General features: G+C 45.2%; 1 protein-coding gene across 2 annotated transcripts in view; it reads left to right on the top strand.

The window, feature by feature from the left end:
• Positions 1-447: 447 nt before the first annotated feature.
• Positions 448-18,192, top strand: part of CNOT10 (CCR4-NOT transcription complex subunit 10) — a 66,151-nt gene continuing 48,406 nt past the window's right edge. The window contains exons 1-4 of one of the 2 annotated variants that reach the window (XM_066245152.1): positions 448-739; positions 12,548-12,642; positions 14,315-14,476; positions 14,672-14,822. In XM_066245152.1, coding sequence (XP_066101249.1) covers positions 718-739; positions 12,548-12,642; positions 14,315-14,476; positions 14,672-14,822 — 430 coding nt within the window. In that variant the 5' untranslated portion in view covers positions 448-717. The remainder of the gene's footprint in view (positions 740-12,547; positions 12,643-14,314; positions 14,477-14,671; positions 14,823-18,192) is intronic. The other variant, XM_066245151.1, reaches the window with a different exon arrangement.

Here is an 18,192-nt window from a genome sequence, read left to right as displayed (position 1 = left end):
TAAAAAATGTTCACAACAGGGCAAACTAGATGAGGAGTATACAGGAAGTCTTTGTATCACCTTTGTATCACCTTGTATCACCTTTGTATCACCTTTGTATCACTATTCTAAAAGAAAATGTTTTATTTTTAAACGGGAATCGCAACAGTGCTTTCTCACAGACTCCTGAGAAATCGATGAGAAAGTAAGGCCAAGTGCAAGACTCAATGCTTAGCATATAAACGTCAGGTATGAGTATGGTGAGTTTATGCAAAACGAGGGACGAAAACTCTGACCCTTCAGCGTTTTAACCAGGATAAGCAAAAGGCAGTCGCGCGCAGGCCCCTCCCCGCTCACCCAGCCCACGCGCAGAGGCGCGCCTGCGCACAGACGCCGCGGGAGGCGGGTCGCCAGGGTGGGGTGGGGCCAGCCTCAGTTCCCACGCCGGCCAACGCCCCCGGAAGTAGCGTGTACGGGGACTCCGCGGGGCGGAGGCCGTGTGTGGCAGGATGCAGTGTCGTCTCCTGGGCGGAGATGCCGCTGCTGTTGCTAGACGACGCGAACTAGCCTTCGTCACTTCCTCAGCCGGCGGTCTGCCCACTCTTCAGGCCGGAACTCAGGGGTCCGGAACCTGGGTGGGCGCAGAGTCGTCCTCCGAGTCCCAGGACTGCGTCCAGCTCGGCAGCTGGAGTCAGGGCCACGCCACCTGCAGGAAAATCCCCGAGCCGAGGCGGGAAGATGGCTGCAGACAAGCCTGCAGGTGAGGCGCCCGCGCCCTGCACGCTGGGACGGCGGGACACGCGGGGGTGGGCAGCCCGTGCGCGCTGAGGCTGCGGGGCCCCGAGTGGGGACTCGAGGGAGACTTGAATTTCGGCGTGCATTTCTCTCACCACCCCCTCCGGGGCAGTCGCTACTGTGAGTCTTTGGGCCTCAGGTTCAGTAGTTTTTTTACTCGAGAGAAGCTTGAAGTCGCTGCCAACCGCCCTTGCCCCTCTCTCTAGAATATCTCTAGCTAAAAAAGCCTAAATTTATTTAGCCACTTCATAGACTTTTCGACTTCCCAGTGAGGAATGAGGAAGGCAGAGCAAGGAGAATTGACCCCGGAGCACATGCTGCTTCAATGGCCCCCAGCTCAGGGTAAGAGTCACCTGGATTGGCCGCATCAGCGTGCCTCTCTGGTCAGCAACGTCTTTTGCAATTAGCTGTGTTTAAACCATTTATTTAAATAAATTTTGAAATCATAGTGTGTCATTCTGGTCAGTCTTTTCTAACATCTTACATTTAGAACCTGTTTCCCCGTGATTAATACCGATTTTGTTTATGAATTACAGCCCCATTCGTAGAATCTTACCCATTCGGGAATATAAAATTCTTTCCTGCCTACATTCTTATACGGTGGGGTGGCATATGTTTCCTGTAAGAAATTAATGATCTCCATGGTATCCAGGTTTGGTTGGAAGGAACTTGATTGAGAGGCGTTGGAAGTGGTCAGCACTTAGACTTTACAATGAAATTAATTCAGAAAAGAAAAGGAAATCTCAGTGTGCTTGCTGTAGGTTTCACTAGGGCCTGATCTGAATAACTAACAGATACACTTGGTTTGAAATAAAGTGAGCCCATCCTAATGTAGCGATAGGTAAGTAAAACCAGTAGAGGATCTCTGAAGTAATCCGCTAAAAGGAATAATAACAGACAAAAGGTGTAGAAAGTGAAGGTGATGGAGTGTGCTATAAAATTTTAGGAAGGCTGATTAGGGAAAGCCTCTGAAGAGGTGATACTTGAGCAGACAGCTGAATGAAATGAGGGAGTGAGGCATAGGAAATAGCGGTGTGTGAATGTCGAGAATGTTTCAGGCAGGGAATAAGTATGACTTGTCCACAGCTGGATCAAAGGGACCAACATCCTTTTTCTTAATTTAGTGTCTCTGTTTCCCAGGTTTAGCATACTTAATAACCCATACTACTGTACTTCTTGGAATGACCTTTTTTTTTTTTTTTAATTTATTTTTCTGAAGCTGGAAACGGGGAGAGACAGTCAGACAGACTCCCGCATACGCCCGACCGGGGTCTACCCGGCACGCCCACCAGGGGGCGACGCTCTGCCCCTCCGGGGGCGTCGCTCTGTTGCGATCAGAGCCACTCCAGCGCCTGGGGCAGAGGCCAAGGAGCCATCCCCAGCGCCCGGGCCATCTCTGCTCCAATGGAGCCTCGCTGCGGGAGAGGAAGAGAGAGACAGAGAGGAAGGAGAGGGGGAGGGGTGGAGAAGCAGATGGGCACTTCTCCTGTGTGCCCTGGCCAGGAATCGAACCCGGGACTTCTGCACGCCAGGCCGACGCTCTACTGCTGAGCCAACCGGCCAGGGCCTATATTATTTTTATTATTTATTGAGAAGAGGGGAGTCAGAGACAAGCTCCTGCATGTGCTACTACCAGTATCCACCCGGAAAGCCCACTAGGGGCGATGCTGTGCCCATCTGGGGCCCTTGCTCCATTGCAACCAGAGCCATTTTTTAGTGCCTTAAAGCTGAGGCCATGGAGCGCCCATGGGCCAACTCCTCCAATCGAGCCAAGCTCATTTAGTTTTCAAGTTCTGTCTCAGTCACAAAGCATTCTACTTGTTCATTCATTCTTTCACAAAGATGGAGTGCCAGGTAGTGCCTTATACGTTGAAGAAATGGATATGACATACTCCCTACCTTTGAGAACCTGTTACTCAGCCTGCTAGAGACAGACCCATTACAGTGGCACTCCCATTTGTGAAGAACTATGTAATGTGTGTAGTAGATGAGTAAGTTCCTAAATGATTAGGGGGCTGCTGCTTTGACTGGTTTAAGTTTATAAGCCATTATGCAGGAAGCTTTCTACTCTGATAATAAGGTTGTATTTGTGTTAAGTAAATGAGTGTTTAGTGTAACTTTCTTGAATTTCTCTGTTACACCTCTCCATCCCCATTTCAACTGCTATAATTCTGGTCTTTTTCTCTATTATGATCTGTTTCACAATAAGCAGCCTCTTTACTGATGTTTCCCTTTTCCTATCCAAACCATTCTTCTCACTGCTGTCTTTTCATTTTATTTCTAAAACACTGCCCTGGCCGATTGGCTCAGCGGTAGAACGTCAGCCTGGCGTGCAGGAGTCCCGGGTTCGATCCCCGGCTGGGCACACAGGAGAGGTGCCCATCTGCTTCTCCACCCCTCCCCCTCTCCTTCCTCTCTCTCTCTCTTCCCCTCCCGCAGCGGAGGCTCCGTTGGAGCAGAGATGGCCCTGGTGCTGGGGATGGCTCTGTGCCTCTGCCCCAAGCGCTAGAATGGCTCTGGATGCAACAGAGCGATGCCCCAGAGGGGCAGAACATCGCCCCCTGGTGGGCATGCCTGGGTGGATCCCGGTCGGGCGCATGCGGGAGTCTGTCTGACTGCCTCCCTGTTTCCAACTTCAGAAAAATGAAAAAAAAAAAAAAGAAAGAAAGAATAAAACACTAGTTGGATCCTACCATTCCCCTACCTATGAACATCCACATGCCGGGCTGACACTGTACCACTGAGCCAACCGACCAGGGCCAATAAAATATATATATATATATTTTAAAGAAATGGTCTCTTCCGGGTCCTTGAAAAATGCAGTAAGCATTCAGTAATATAGAATTTTTCTTTTTTGACAGAGACAGAGAGAGAATCAGAGAGAGGTATAGATAGGGACAGACAGATAGGAAGGGAGAGAGATGAGAAGCATCAATTCTTTGTTGCAACTCCTTAGTTGTTCATTGATTGCTTTCTCATATGTGCCTTGATGGGGGTGGGGAGGTGGGGGGTGAGGGCTATAGCAGAGTGAGTGACCCTTTGCTCAAGCCAGCGACCATAGGGTCATGTCTATGATCCTACGCTCAAGCCAGTGACCCCACGCTCAAGCTGGTGAGCCCATGCTCAAACTTGATAAGCCCATGCTCCAGCCAGTGACCTTGGGGTTTCAACCTTGGGTCCTCTGCGTCCCAGTTCATCACTCTATTTACTACACCACCACCTGGTCAGGCAGATTATTTTTTTTAATTGAGACATAATATATCATGCTGGTTTCAGGTATACGAGTAATGATTCAATATTTGTGTATATTGCTAAATGGTAACCATGGGACATCCAGTTAACATGTATCACCATACGTACTTACACATCTGCTCATGTGACATTTTTTCAACTTTTATTACAAATTATTTCGAGCATCCAAAATATTGAAAAAAGAAAATGAATATCCATATAACCCACCACCGAGTTCAAGAATTGTTACATTTTGCTATATTTATTTCCCCTATCTCTAGGTACAGAATCATTTTTAAATGTTATAGGCATCATGACACTTAATCTCTAAATATCTCACTATGCATTTCTTGAAATAAGGACATTCACCTACATAACCATAATACTATTGTCATCCTTCAGAAAATTAATATTTGACTATATCAGATTTCCTCACTTGAACCAAAAATGTTACTTAAAACTTTGAAGAAGCCTGACCAGGCGGTGGCACAGTGGATAGAGTGTCGAACTGCGATGCCGAGGACCCCGGTTTGAGACTCTGAGGTCGCCAGTGTGAGTGCAGGCTCATCTGTTTACAGCGGAGCTCACCAGCTTGGACCCAGGGTCGCTGGCTTGAGCAAGGGGTTACTCGGTCTGCTGGGAGCCCATGGTCACGGCACATATGAGAAAGCGATCAATGAACAACTAAGGTGTCGCAACGAGAAACTGATGATTGATGCTTCTCATCTCTCCATTCCTGTCTGTCTGTGCCTGACTGTCCCTCTCTCTGACTCTCTGTCTCTGTAAAAAAAAAAAAAAAAAAAAACTTTGAAGAAGCAGGCAGGCAGAGAGAGAGATGAAAAGCACCAATTTGTAGTTGTATCACTTTAGTTGTTCATTGCTTCTCGTACATGCCTTGAAGGCATGAGGGCCTCCAGCCGAGCCAGTGACTCCTTGCTCAAGCCAGTGACCATGGGATCATGTCTGTGATCCTACGTTCCAGCCAGCAACCTCGTACTTAAGCTAGTGAGTCTGTGCTCAAATTGGATGAGCCCACACTCAAGCTGGCAACCTCAGAGTTTTGAACCTGGGACCTAAGCTTCTCAGTCAGTGTATCATCCACTGCCCCACCACTGGTCAGGATGAAGTTTTGTTTTGTTTTTGTATTTTTCTGAAGCTGGAAACAGGGAGAGACAGTCAGACAGACTCCCGCATGCGCCTGACCGGGATCCACCCGGCACGCCCACCAGGGGCAATGCTCTGCCCACCAGGGGGCGATGCTCTGCCCCTCCGGGGCATCGCTCTGCCGTGACCAGAGCCACTCTAGCGCCTGGGGCAGAGGCCAAGGAGCCATCCCCAGCACCCGGGCCATCTTTGCTCCAATGGAGCCTTGGCTGCAGGAGGGGAAGAGAGAGACAGAGAGGAAGGAGAGTGGAGTGGAGAAGCAAATGGGTGCTTCTCCTGTGTGCCCTGGCCGGGAATTGAACCTGGTTCCCCCGCACGCCAGGCCGACGCTCTACCGCTGAGCCAGCCGGCCAGGGCTGAACTGTTTTTAATGTTTAAGAATCTAGAGCAGGGGTAGAGAACCTATGGCTCGTGAGCAAGGTGTGGCTCTTTGGATGGTTGCATCTGGCTCGCAGACAAATCTTTAATAAAAAAAGTAATGTTAAAAATATAAAACATTCTCATGTATTACAATCCATTCGTTTCCTACTGCTCATGTTCATGGTTGCGGGTGGCTGGAGCCAATCATAGCTGTCCTCCAAGACAACACCAAATTTTTATTGGATAATGCTTAACGTACACAGATTGTTGTATGTCTCTCATGGAATTACATTTTAAAATATGTGGTGTTCATAGCTCTCTCAGCCAAAAAGGTTCCCGACCCCTGATCTAGAGTATGGCTGACCGGAGGTGGTGCAGTGGATAGAGCATTAGACTGGGACACAGAGGACTCCAGTTCAAAGCCCCGAAGTTACCGGCTTGAGTGTGGGCTCACCCAGTTTGAGTGCAGAGTCACTGGCTTGAGCAAGGGGTCACTCGCTCTGCTATAGCCTCCAGTCAAGGCACATATGAGAAAGCAATCAGACAATTAAGGTGCCACAATGAAGAATTGATGCTTTTTATCTCGTTCCCTTCCTCCCTCCCTCTCTCTTTTTTGCTAAAGACAAAACAAAAAGAAATTAAAACTCTAAATAGAGTAAGATATTTAAGTTGAAAAGTTTGAGGAAAATCTAGACTTTTTGAATTTGTAACATTGATGAATCGGCCCTGGCTGGTTGGCTCAGCAGTAGAGCATCAACCCGGTGTTTGGATGTCTGGGTTCAATTCCTGGTCAGGGCACACAGGAGAAGTGACTGTCTGCTTCTCCACCCCTCCTCCTCTCGCTTCTCTCTCTCTCTCTCTCTCTCTCTCTTCCCCTCCTGCAGCCATGGCTCGATTGGATCCAGTTGGCCCTGGGCGCTGGGGATGGCTCCGTGGCCTCCGCCTCAGGCACTTAGAAGAGCTTGGCTGCTGAGCAATGGAATGATGCTCCAGATGGGCAGAGCATCACCCCCTAGTGGGCTCGCTGGGTGGATCTTGGTCGGGTGCATATGGAAGTTTATCTCTGCCTCTCTTCCTCTCCCTGAGTTAAAAAAAAAAAATCATCCTGACCTGTGGTCGCGCAGTGGATAGAGTGTCAATCTGGAATGCTGAGGTTGCAGGTTTGAAACCCTGGGCTTGCCCAGTCAAGGCACATAAGGGAGTTGATGCTTCTTGCTCCTCCCGTTTCTCTCTCTCTCTCTTCTCTCTAAACTGAATAAATAAAACCTTTTTAAAAATTAATAAATCAAGTATTACTATTTGAAAACTGGAGTAAATCTTTTTCTGTGCATAAAACTACTCTCAGATATAAAAATGAAAATGCTCATTGGCAGTGGTAGTGTTCTGATTTGCCTGTCTTCCGTAAAGCATGCTAATATAGTCTTTCTTTTGTTTTTAAAAATGTATTGATTTTTAGAGAGAAAGGAAAGAAGAAAGAGAGACAGACAGAAACATCAATCTGTTCTGTATCTGCCCTGATAGGGGATGGAACTCACAACCTCTGCGTATCAGGACGATGCTCTAATAACCCACTGGTTTTCAACCTTACACTTGAGGACTGGTGAAAATAGGATAATTATTTTGTGAACTGCTAAGGCAGAAATCACCCTGAGCATAAAGCGAATTCCACTAAGATCATTGGGTGTATAATTTTCATACAGTATCAGGGTGGTTACTCTTTCGCGGGCCAGCACGAAATTTCTGGTGGACTGGTCCGTAGACTGGCAATTGAAAAATGCCACAACCAACTAAGCTGTCTGGCCAGGGCTGCTGATAAGTTCTTTTCTTTTCTTTTTTTTTTTTTATTACAGAGACGGAGAGTCAGAGAGAGGGATAGATATAGGGACAGACAGAAAGGAACAGAGAGAGATGAGAAGCATCAATCATTAGTTTTTCGTTGCAACACCTTAGTTCTTCATTGATTGCTTTCTCATATGTGCCTTGACGGGGGGAGGGGGTTTACAGCAGACCAAGTAACCCCTTGCTCGAGCCAGTGACCTTGGGTCCAAGCTGGTGAGCTTTGCTCAAACCAGATGAGCCCGCGCTCAAGCTGGCAACCTCGGGGTCTCGAACCTGGGTCCTCCGCATCCCAGTTCGACGCTCCATCCACTGCGCCGCCGCCTGGTCAGGCTAGATTCTTGATTCTTAATATTCTGTTCCTTGATTTCTGTAGTGCTGGACAGGGTGCTCAAGTCTATAGCATTGCTGGTCACGTGTTATTTCTCTGAGTTGTGTAGAAATTAGCCATTATCTGTAGAGTTTTGATAAGTCAGGTGTACTGGTTCATGTGCAGATGGTGACTTTGGTGAAACTGAATTATTTTTCTTTGAAATGGTGTCCTTATTTAAAATTTCCTTTACAAAGGACATTATTTTGTGAACGTAGTATATTTTCTTAGGCCTTAACAATCCTGTTTCTCTTTGGACCAAAATTTCTTTTCTTGTATGTCTTTGGAGTAGGATCAGGGGTCCCCAAACTTTTTACACAGGGGTCCAGTTCACTGTCCCTCAGACTGTTGGAGGGCTGCCACATACAGTGCTCCTCTCACTGACCACCAATGAAAGAGGTGCTCCTTCCGGAAGTGCTGCAGGGGGCCGGATAAATGGCCTCAGGCGGCTACATGCGGCCCGCGGGCTGTAGTTTGGGGATGCCTGGCTCAGTAGGTTATATTTTGAGAAGTGTAGCTATGTGGGGGATCTTCCTCCAATCAGATTTGAATTAACATTCTTTTAATGGAATGTGTCTGTGCTTTCAGTTAACTGACTTTTTTTTCAGTTTTGGAAAAGCAGTGTGTTTCTTTTCTACTTAGTTCAAACCTAAAGGCAATAGTTTGGTTCAAAATGAAGCCTTTTGGCTTAAAGAACGTCAAGGTTGATGCGCTGAAGAGTTCTGTGCGCCCGGAAAGTCAGCCATGTTCATTAGGCCTCACTGGCAGGAAAGGCGGGCTTATGGGTGAACGGTCACACACCCTTTCAATTGGCAATGAAGACTACTTTTGGACAAATAAAGACACATTGTGGAATTATGTGCAGACTCTTTTTGGTAAGAAATCACCAATTACAAAAAAAAATGGATGTTTTAAAAACATTTTAAAGGCCTGACCTGTGGTGGCACAGTGGATATAGTGTCGACCTGGAACGCTGAGGTTGCTGGTTTGAAACCACGGACTTATCTGGTCAAGGCACATATAGGAGTTGATGCTTCCTGCTCCTCCCCCCTCCTCTCTCTCCTCTTTCTCACATCCTTTCTCTCCTTTCTAAAATGAATAAAGTCTTAAAATTTTTTTAAAAACTGGTTATACAAATAATGTTCATTCCTTGCAGAAAACTTGAAAAGTGAAGAGAGATAAGAAAGGAAAATAAAAAGTGATTCCATTGAAATATTTTCTTTTTTTTAAGTTTATCTCATTGTAAAAGAATGTAGGTAAAATAACGGATGGTTAACATGTAAAAGGCTGTTATTGGGCTCAGTTCTTTGAAATATCAATAGAAATGGGAATTTCAGAGTCCTCTATCAGCCTAGCTTATTTATTTCTCTCCTTTCCTGGAAGATACTAGGGGGGTTACAGTTCCTCCAGGGTAATGACAGCAGTGGCCACGGGAGCCAGTCAGCCTTTGGGGGGAGTAGATAGAAGCTGAAATGCTTCAACACCTAGGTGAGTTGTCGTGCATGTCCTTCTGCCTTTTATTTATACGGCACTCTTTGACCTTTGAGCCCAGAAGCCCCATTAAAGAATGTCATCTAGTCCAGAGAGGACACACTTTAGAAGAAGCTTTGGAGATAACTTGATGGCAAACTAAGAATTCTTGTTATTTGATTTAAATTTAGTGTACTTCCTTATGAGAAAAGATAAATTTTTTAAAATGCTTTACATTTCCTTAAAAAGTTTTAAGTATTTATGTTTATTGTTATAATTTTATAACAAATATAGATGAAGTTGAGGGTTTAGCCTCACTCTAAACTCATACTTTGTTTTTTCTGGGGTGCTGGAATCTTGTGTCCCGTTTTTACACGTTTTAAAGTAGTAATTGGTCCTTACTGTTACTGTGCACCTGGAAGTTTTGTAAAACAGATGTGCTGTGTAAACAGTAGTCTTAATAGTCAAACACATCGTTATTGACTTCCTAAAGGAAAAGCTGTTTTAACACCGTCCTTTTCAACTGGTGAACCTTCTTTATTAAACTATTAGTTCTTCCTTCTCAATTCTTATTTATCTGTATGCTAAAGTTGAAGTGAAATGCCAGTTTATCTGCTATAACTTTCAGTATCAGAAGTAATACTTCTGATAACCCCAAATACCAGAATACCTTTAGATCTGTAGGGCAGATCTAAGTCTTAGATAAGTTGATCTAAGCACAACTTATGTTAGTGTAAGGGGTGGATTCTCGAAAGAGTGTGAGATCTCCTGGTTTTCACAAGGAGTTGTTCTATACCCAGTCATACTCAGTCTGATATGTCAAGTTGTATGTTTAAAGTGCAGAAATAAGTATATATATTTTTTAAAACTATAACTGCCAAAATTCTTAGTTGTTTTGGCAAAGGGAAAGGAGGAAGGGAGCTAATATTAATAACTCCAAGAAAGAGTTAGGTGGACAAGGGGAGACCAGACTGAAGATGTGTCTGATGCGCAGACCTGTGCTGTTTTCATTATGCCTTCCTCACACAGAGAGAGGTTGCGAGTCTTGACTGACTGCTGACATGTGCCAGGGCAGGGCTTGCCAAAGCCAGCTCTGCTGAGCACTGGTTCTTTGGAATATAGCCTTCCTGGAATATAGCCTTCCAGGCAGTTATAAAAATGCTGACATCAAAAGTATACACACAGTTCAATCTATATCTATGAATATATTCTTATAAAACATGAGATTCAGTTAAATAAAACTGTTTACAGTTTGTGTCTTGTACATAACAAGATATTTTAGATATTTTTTTCATGTCTAAGCGTGTAGATTCAACATCTTTTTTTTTTTTTTTTTTTTTTGGTATTTTTCCGAAGGGAGAAGTGGGGAGGCAGAGAGACAGACTCCCGCATGCGCCTAACCGGGATTCACCCGGCATGTCCACTAGGGAGCAATGGTCTCTGCCCATCTGGGGCATTGCTCCACTGCAACCAGAGCCATCCTCAGTGCCTGGGCCAACTTTGCTCCAATGGAGCCTTAGCTGCAGGAGGGGAAGAGAGAAAAAGGAGAGGGGGAAGGATGGAGAAACAGATGAGCGCTTTTCCTGTGTGCCCTGGCCAGGAATTGATCCCGGGAATTCTACATGCTGGACCAACGTTCTGCGACTGAGCCAATGTGCCAGGGCCTAGATTCAACATCTTTTTAACAACTCATCTTTTTAACAACTGTGCATTGTATTCCTGTACATGAGTTAGTTAACAGTTTTCTTAACTAAAGATATTTAAAGTTATTTTTTTTTAGACATTCACTGTTACAGTTAGTGCTGTAATGAGCATGCGTATTTATAGGGTGAATGCCTAGAAGTGGGATTGTTAGGTCAGAGGCTATTGTGCACAGATGGGTATTGCCAAGGTACTTCCCAGGGTATTGTACCAGTCTGCACGCACACCCAACAAGGGTCACCCTTGAGTAGTTTTAGACTTGGTTCAGCTAAGATTTTTTTTTTTTGGTATTTTTCTGAAATTGGAACGGGGAGGCAGTCAGACAGACTCCCGCATGCACCCAACCGGGATCCATCTGGCATGCCCACCAGGGTGCGATGCTCTGCCCATCTGGGGCGTTGCTCTATTGCAACCAGAGCCACCCTAGGATCTGAGGCAGAGGCCATGGAGCCATCCCCAGCACCCGGACCAACTTTGCTCCAATGGAGCCTTGCTGCGGGAGGGAAAGAGAGAGACAGAGAGGAAGGGGAGGGGGAGGGGTGGAGAAGCAGATGGGCGCTTCTCCTGTGTACCCTGTCTGGGAATCAAACCCGGGACTCCTGCACGCCAGGCCAACGCTCTACCACTGAGCCAACCGGCCAGGGCTGGTTCAGCTGAGATTTTTATGTTCGTTTTGGGATTATTTTTAATTTTTTAAAAATCTAATTTTTAAAATAGTACATTGTAGGGCAGGAACCAGTAGTCTTAGAATGTAAATGGCCTGACCAAGAGGTGGTGGCGCAGAGGATAGAGTGTCAGACTGGAACATGGAGGACCCAGGTTCGAAACCCAAGGTCACCGGCTTGAGCGCAGGCTCATCTGGTTTGAGCGAGGTGCACCAGCTTGAGCCCAAGGTTGCTGGCTTGGCCAAGGGGTCACTCGGTTTGCTGTAGCCCCCCGGTCAAGGCACATATGAGAAAGCAATCAATGAACAACTAAGGTGCTGCAATGAAGATTTGATGCTTCTCATCTCTCCCTTTCTATTTGTTCCTATCTGTCCCTCTCTCTGTCTCTCTCTGTCTCTGTCACACATACACAAAAAAGTTTAAAAAAAATGTATATGGACACTTACTCATGTTAAGGGAGCTTTTTAAATATGTTTATCTTGGCTTTTGGATTTCTAAGTTAATTAAAGCACTCTTTACCTGGAAATTACCTCTGAGTTCTTATCAATGTAGAGCCCTCATTGTTAAATGTTACTACTGTGTTTTAACTGAATTATAAACTTCTTGAAGGCATTGTACATGTATTTATGTTGTTGGGTTTCCAGGGCCTGCTTTTGGTATATTGCTGGTGAGACAGATCTAATATCTTGAAGAGAGCACAGCATTCTCAGCCCTAATGTCCTGATGGGCAGGGCTCTAATCCTTACATAAATCATGGTGGGTTTCCGTTGGGTTTGGCCATGGCTATGGGAGACATTTTTTTGTTAAGTTTTTGGAGAACTGACTTCTTACTCATAACACTAATTAACCATTGTAGTTGAGAGAGCTCTTATCTTTGGCAGCTTCATTAGGAAGAGGACAATTACGAAGAAAACTAGGGACACATAACTGTACCAACCATTCTTTCTAAAAACCTGGAGAACTTGTGCATTTGCAGATCAGGAGGCAGAGAAGCACGAAGGGCCGGGCCAGGCCTCGGGGATCACGGATCAGGAGAAGGAGCTGTCCACCCACGCTCTCCAGGCCTTCACGGTAGGCGGTGCTCCTCTCTGCCCGTTGTTAGCGTCTGTCAAGTGTGAATCGTCTCACAGGGAATTTTTAAATTAATGATTTTTGTTTAGTACTAATTCAAGAGTTAAGTTTAGAGAGGAGGTTTAATTTTAAAGTTTAATAATGGTGAAAAGAATGGGAGTAATTTGAGCCAATCCCAGGTTTTTCTGTTTTCATAAATACATTTTAACTCTCATAGTATTGTTTTTAAGTCTTTTGAGTTTAGATTTGTAAATGTGTAGGTCAGTCTTTTACTGCTCTTCAGTTTTCTTTTTCTTTTGTTCTTTCTTTCTTTCTTTCTTTTTATTTATTTATTTATTATTTAGGTGAGTTACAGAGACAGACTCCTGCATGCGCCCTATCCAGGATCCACCTGGCAACCCTGTCTAGGGCCAATCCTCTGCCTGTCTAGGGTCATGCTTGCTCACAACCGAACTATTTTTAAGTGCCTAAGGCAGAGACTCTATGGAGCCTTCCTCAGCACCCAGGACTGACATGCTTGACTCAGTCAAGCCATGGCTGCAGGAGAAGAAGAAGAGAGAGAGAGAGAGAGAGAGAGAGCACAATGGGGGGAGGGGAGAAGCAGATGGTTGCCTTTCCTGTGTGCCCCAGCCAGGAATCGAACCTGGGACTTCCACATACCAGGTCAATGCTCTACCACTGAACTAACTGGCCAGGGCCAGTATTTTTTCTTGGATGTGCTTTAAGCTGGAACCCCAAAAGTTTGTAAAACCTTAATTTTTCTGACATTAAATTATATGAAAAAAAACCTTATTTGATTGTCCAGTTACATATATGTAAGCAGAAGGTGTTGATACTTGGATATTCAGATATATTAACTGGAAATTAAAATTTAGAATAATCACATTACTTTTCTTGACTAGCTTTGGTTATTATACCCTGCTAGTAATACATACCAGTATCTACTAACAGAATAATATATAACATATACAGAAATATTTTATATATATATTTATATGTATAATAATTATATATTATTATAGATATGATACACATGTATTAGTATTAGAGTTTGATTCTTAGGAAATATATAGCCACAGTGTTTTTCCCCAGTTTACTGAGATAAGATTGACATATCAGCCCTAGCCGGTTGGCTCAGTGGTAGAGCGTCGGCCTGGTGTGCAGAAGTCCCGGGTTCGATTCCCGGCCAGGGCACACAGGAGAAGCACCCATCTGCTTCTCCACCCCTCCCCCTCTCTTCCTCTCTGTCTCTCTCTTCCCCTCCTGCAGCCGAGGATCCATTGGAGCAAAGATGGCCCGGGCGCTGGGGATGGCTCCTTGGCCTCTGCCCCAGGCACTAGAGTGGCTCTGGTCATGACATAGCGATGCCCTGGATGGGCAGAGCATCGCCCCCTGGTGGGCAGAGCGTCGCCCCCTGGTGGGCGTGCCGGGTGGATCCCGGTCGGGCGCATGCGGGAGTCTGTCTGTCTCTCCCTGTTTCCAGCTTCAGAAAAATACAAAAAAAAAAAAAAGATCGACATATCACAATTCCTTAATTGACATAAATATTGTTTCATCTAGTGACTTTAAAGAGTCTTAAAATAAAGATGAGTGAAATATATTTGGAAATGACTACATAGGTCTGAAAGCTGGTATGTAATTTTGTGAACATGTCTTTCCGTTTTTGTTTTAGGCTGGAAATTATGATGCCTGCCTTCAGCACCTGGCCTGCCTGCAAGACGTAAACAAAGACGATTATAAAATAATTTTAAATACAGCAGTAGCTGAGTTTTTTAAAAGTAATCAAACAACAACAGATAGTTTGAGACAAACACTTAACCAGCTGAAGAATCAGGTAACACGCAAATGAATTTAGCTATAAAAATATTATGCTCTCTAAATTGTGAGAAAATGGGGGGAAATTCAGAGTATGAAACATTGGCCTCTGTTCCCAATTATTCATATACATTGCACTTTTTAAAAAAATATTCATTTTGCTCTTTGTTTTCTTACTGTGGTTGGAGCATAATCTCTGTTGACTGTTTCGTAGGTCCACTCAGCCGTTGAAGAAATGGATGGGTTGGATGATGTGGAAAACAGCATGTTGTATTACAATCAAGCAGTCATTCTTTATCACTTGCGGCAGTATACAGAAGCCATATCAGTTGGTGAAAAGCTTTATCAGTTTATAGAACCTTTTGGTATGTTATCTCTGGAGTCAGTAATTTCCCTATCTTCTCATACTTACCAAGGTCTCTGGTGTTTGTACCTTGATAACCTAAATCAGAGAATTTCATGTCAGTAAGGAAGAAAAGGCTGTGACAGGTTTTCTTAGTGTTAGGAAAGATAAAGATTATATTGCCTTTAGATGAATCCAGGCTTCCTTTTAGTCCCCTCTCACCCCAGTTTCTGAAGAGAACTCAGAATTACTGTTTCCAATATGAAAGAGTTGATTTTGTTTCGCTGCTGTGCTTCCTTGTTGTGCACCTGACCCCTTCTTTCTGAAGTGGTGTGTGTGTTAAGGAAGGAGTTTTGAAATGTTAGGCGACAGCCCAGTCGTTTATTTTGTCTGTTGCCTATTCGAACTAGATAGTCTAGAACTGCGTTAGCTTTTTTGTTATCTTAACTAGCTTACAAGGACCAGCCTCAAGAGTGGGAACAAAGGGAAGGGCAAAGGAGAAAAGAGGGAGCAAACAGAGCAGCAAAGCCGGAGGCCCAGGAATCGGTTGTTAGGGAGTGCTGCCAGTTGCCAGGGGCCCACAGCAGGCAGATTTCGATTGGGGTTCACATTTTGGCATTTTTCTCCATGGGTACTTTCTTTAATTTCAAAACACTAATCCAGATTCCTGATGTATAGGTACCTGCTTGCGGCTGTGGTCACCACAGGAAATGGGGGGGAGGCGGGCGGTGATGGCTCCTCTGTGATGCTTTGGAACAAGTTACAGGGTCCCTTTTTGCTGACAGCTAGTTGAGCAGCTGCTTCCAATGGCTCCAGGGAAGCTTTTTTTTTTTTTTTTTGTATTTTTCTGAAGCTGGAAACGGGGAGAGACAGTCAGACAGACTCCCACATGCGCCTGACCGGGATCCACCCGGCACGCCCACCAGGGGCAACGCTCTGCCCACCAGGGGGCGATGCTCTGCCCCTCTGGGGCATCGCTCTGTCACGACCAGAGCCACTCTAGCGCCTGGGGCAGAGGCCAAGGAGCCATCCCCAGCGCCTGGGCCATCTTTGCTCCAATGGAGCCTTGGCTGCAGGAGGGGAAGAGAGAGACAGAGAGGAAGGAGGGAGGTGGAGAAGCAAATGGGCACTTCTCCTATGTGCCCTGGCCGGGAATCAAACCTGGGTCCCCCGCACGCCAGGCCGACACTCTACCGCTGAGCCAACCGGCCAGGGCCGGGAAGCATTTTTAAGGGGCATCTCTTCTTTCCCCCAGTCCTGAGGGTGTGGTGGCCGATAGGCCGCCCAGGACAGATGCCAGTGGTGCAGCATTGTATAATGCACAACCAGTTCCTTTCTTCTAAAAAGCTAGAAGTCAGAATTATACTTTTAGGATGGCACAAGTGTGTCTTTCTGTGAAGATGATTTTCGGAATTTCCAAAATAGTTCGTGAAATCCTCTTACTCTGAGATAGTTGAACAGAATCTAGCAATCAGTTAGTATTCAAACGCATTTTTCTTCTTCTTTGATAACTATTATTATTATTTTTTCCTTTTACAAGTGAGAGGAGGGAAGATAGACTCTCACATGCACCCCGACCGGGATCCACTGGGAACCCCTCTGTGGGGCCAAGGCTCTGCCCATCTGGGGCCATGCATGCAACAGCTATTTTTAGTACCTGAGCCAGAGGCTCCATGGAGCCTTCCTCAGTGCCCAGGGCTGATGTGCTCGAACCAGTCAAGCCATGGCTGTGGGAGGAGAAGAGAGAGTGGGGAGAGGGAGGAAGCAGATGGGTGCTTCTCCTGTGTGCCCTGACCAGGAATCGAACTTAGGACATCCACATGCTGGGCCAATGCTCTACCACTGAGCCATCCAGCCAAAATATTGTTATTTTCTTAACTTTACTGCTAGGATTCCCCATTTACCATATATTTACTGAGCATATACTATGGGCCAGACACTGTTTTGGGATTGGAAGATAATGCAGTGAATGAAATAGAAAATATCCATACCCTTATTAAGTTTATATCCTAATGGGAGAGAGCCTGGCACAAGAAATATATTGGTCATAGTTAAATGCTGTGAAGAAAAGCTAAAATTAGGTGACAGGATAGAGATTGACTGGGGATATTATTTTTAGATAAGGTAATGAAGGAAGACATGAGATAAGACCGTATTTGAAAAGAGACCCGAATGAAGAGGTGGGGTGAGCCGTACCACCCTTTAGAGGAGAAACATCCCACCCAGAGGTAATAGTATATGCAGAGGACCTGCAGTGAGCTTGAGGTTGGTGAGTGAGAGGAACAGCAGGAACGCCATTGTGACTGGGGGCAGGTGGGGAGATTGGTGGAAAATTAACTCAGAAGTATCCAGGGGCAGAACAGGTAAGCCACTGTCACCTAGGTCGGCACTTAGTGTGTGAGTGGGAAGCCCTTGGAGATGCAGCCTTTGCACATTAACTGCATTGATTTCCCTTTGAAACGGATTCCTGGCTACTGTATAAAAGGAAGAGTGGAGTCAAGGAAGACTTGTTGGGAAGCTCTTGAGGGCTTTGGAATTTTCTGTTCTTAATTATAGCAGACTTCTTTTTGTCCGTATTTTTCCTGTTGTCTTCTCTGAAAGGAAAGGGAATATTATGTCATACCAGGCTGCCTCTCTTCCTTGGCTCTTCTTCCTTTGATGGCCTTGTCTTTATATTTTCTTCTTGGCTGTTGCAATTTTCTTATATACTCCCATCCACACCTTGCTGCTTTTGTGTCTGCAGGCTTTCTTTTTCCCATCTCTATAGCTTGAAAGGAAATATATTTCCTCAAGTCATAGACCTTTTTAGAGTTAGAAGGATCAAGAGATCACTTGGTCTGCCCCCCTGCGGTTAGGCAGGTAAAGTGTGCCCATTTTACAGGTCAGCTCGTTGAGATCTAAAACTTAGTTTAATGATGTATGAAGTCCAAGCATCAGTATGTAGCCAGGCAGGTACTAGAATTGAGATAGTCTTCCACATAAAGTAATACTCATTTCATGTGCTGGTGATTGGTAGATATTTTGCCAAAGGATGTTCAGTCACTAGAATACTTGAAACGAGGCCTCAAGATGCTTCATAGAATGGCCTTGTTATGCCTGACCTGTGGTGGTGCAGTGGATAAAGCATCGACCTGGAAATGCTGAGGTCGCTGGTTCGAAACCCTGGGCTTGCCTGGTCAAGGCACATATGGGAGTTGATGCTTCCAGCTCCTCCCCCCTTCTCTCTCTCTCTCCTCTCTAAAAATGAATAAATAAAATTAAAAAAAAAAAAAAAAAGAATGGTCTTGTTAGCATTGCCCGTTGTTTCCGTCTGTGGCTGACTCTAGGTGGTAAACGTTCATTTGAGTAAGACTAGGCTTTCCTCCTCAGGGCCTTTTTTGTGGGGGGGTGGA

Source organism: Saccopteryx bilineata, chromosome 10 (assembly GCF_036850765.1).
Source record: "Saccopteryx bilineata isolate mSacBil1 chromosome 10, mSacBil1_pri_phased_curated, whole genome shotgun sequence".
Lineage (NCBI taxonomy): Eukaryota > Metazoa > Chordata > Mammalia > Chiroptera > Emballonuridae > Saccopteryx > Saccopteryx bilineata.
Note: the sequence above shows the minus strand (reverse complement) of the source record. Positions and strands in the feature narration are given on the sequence as shown.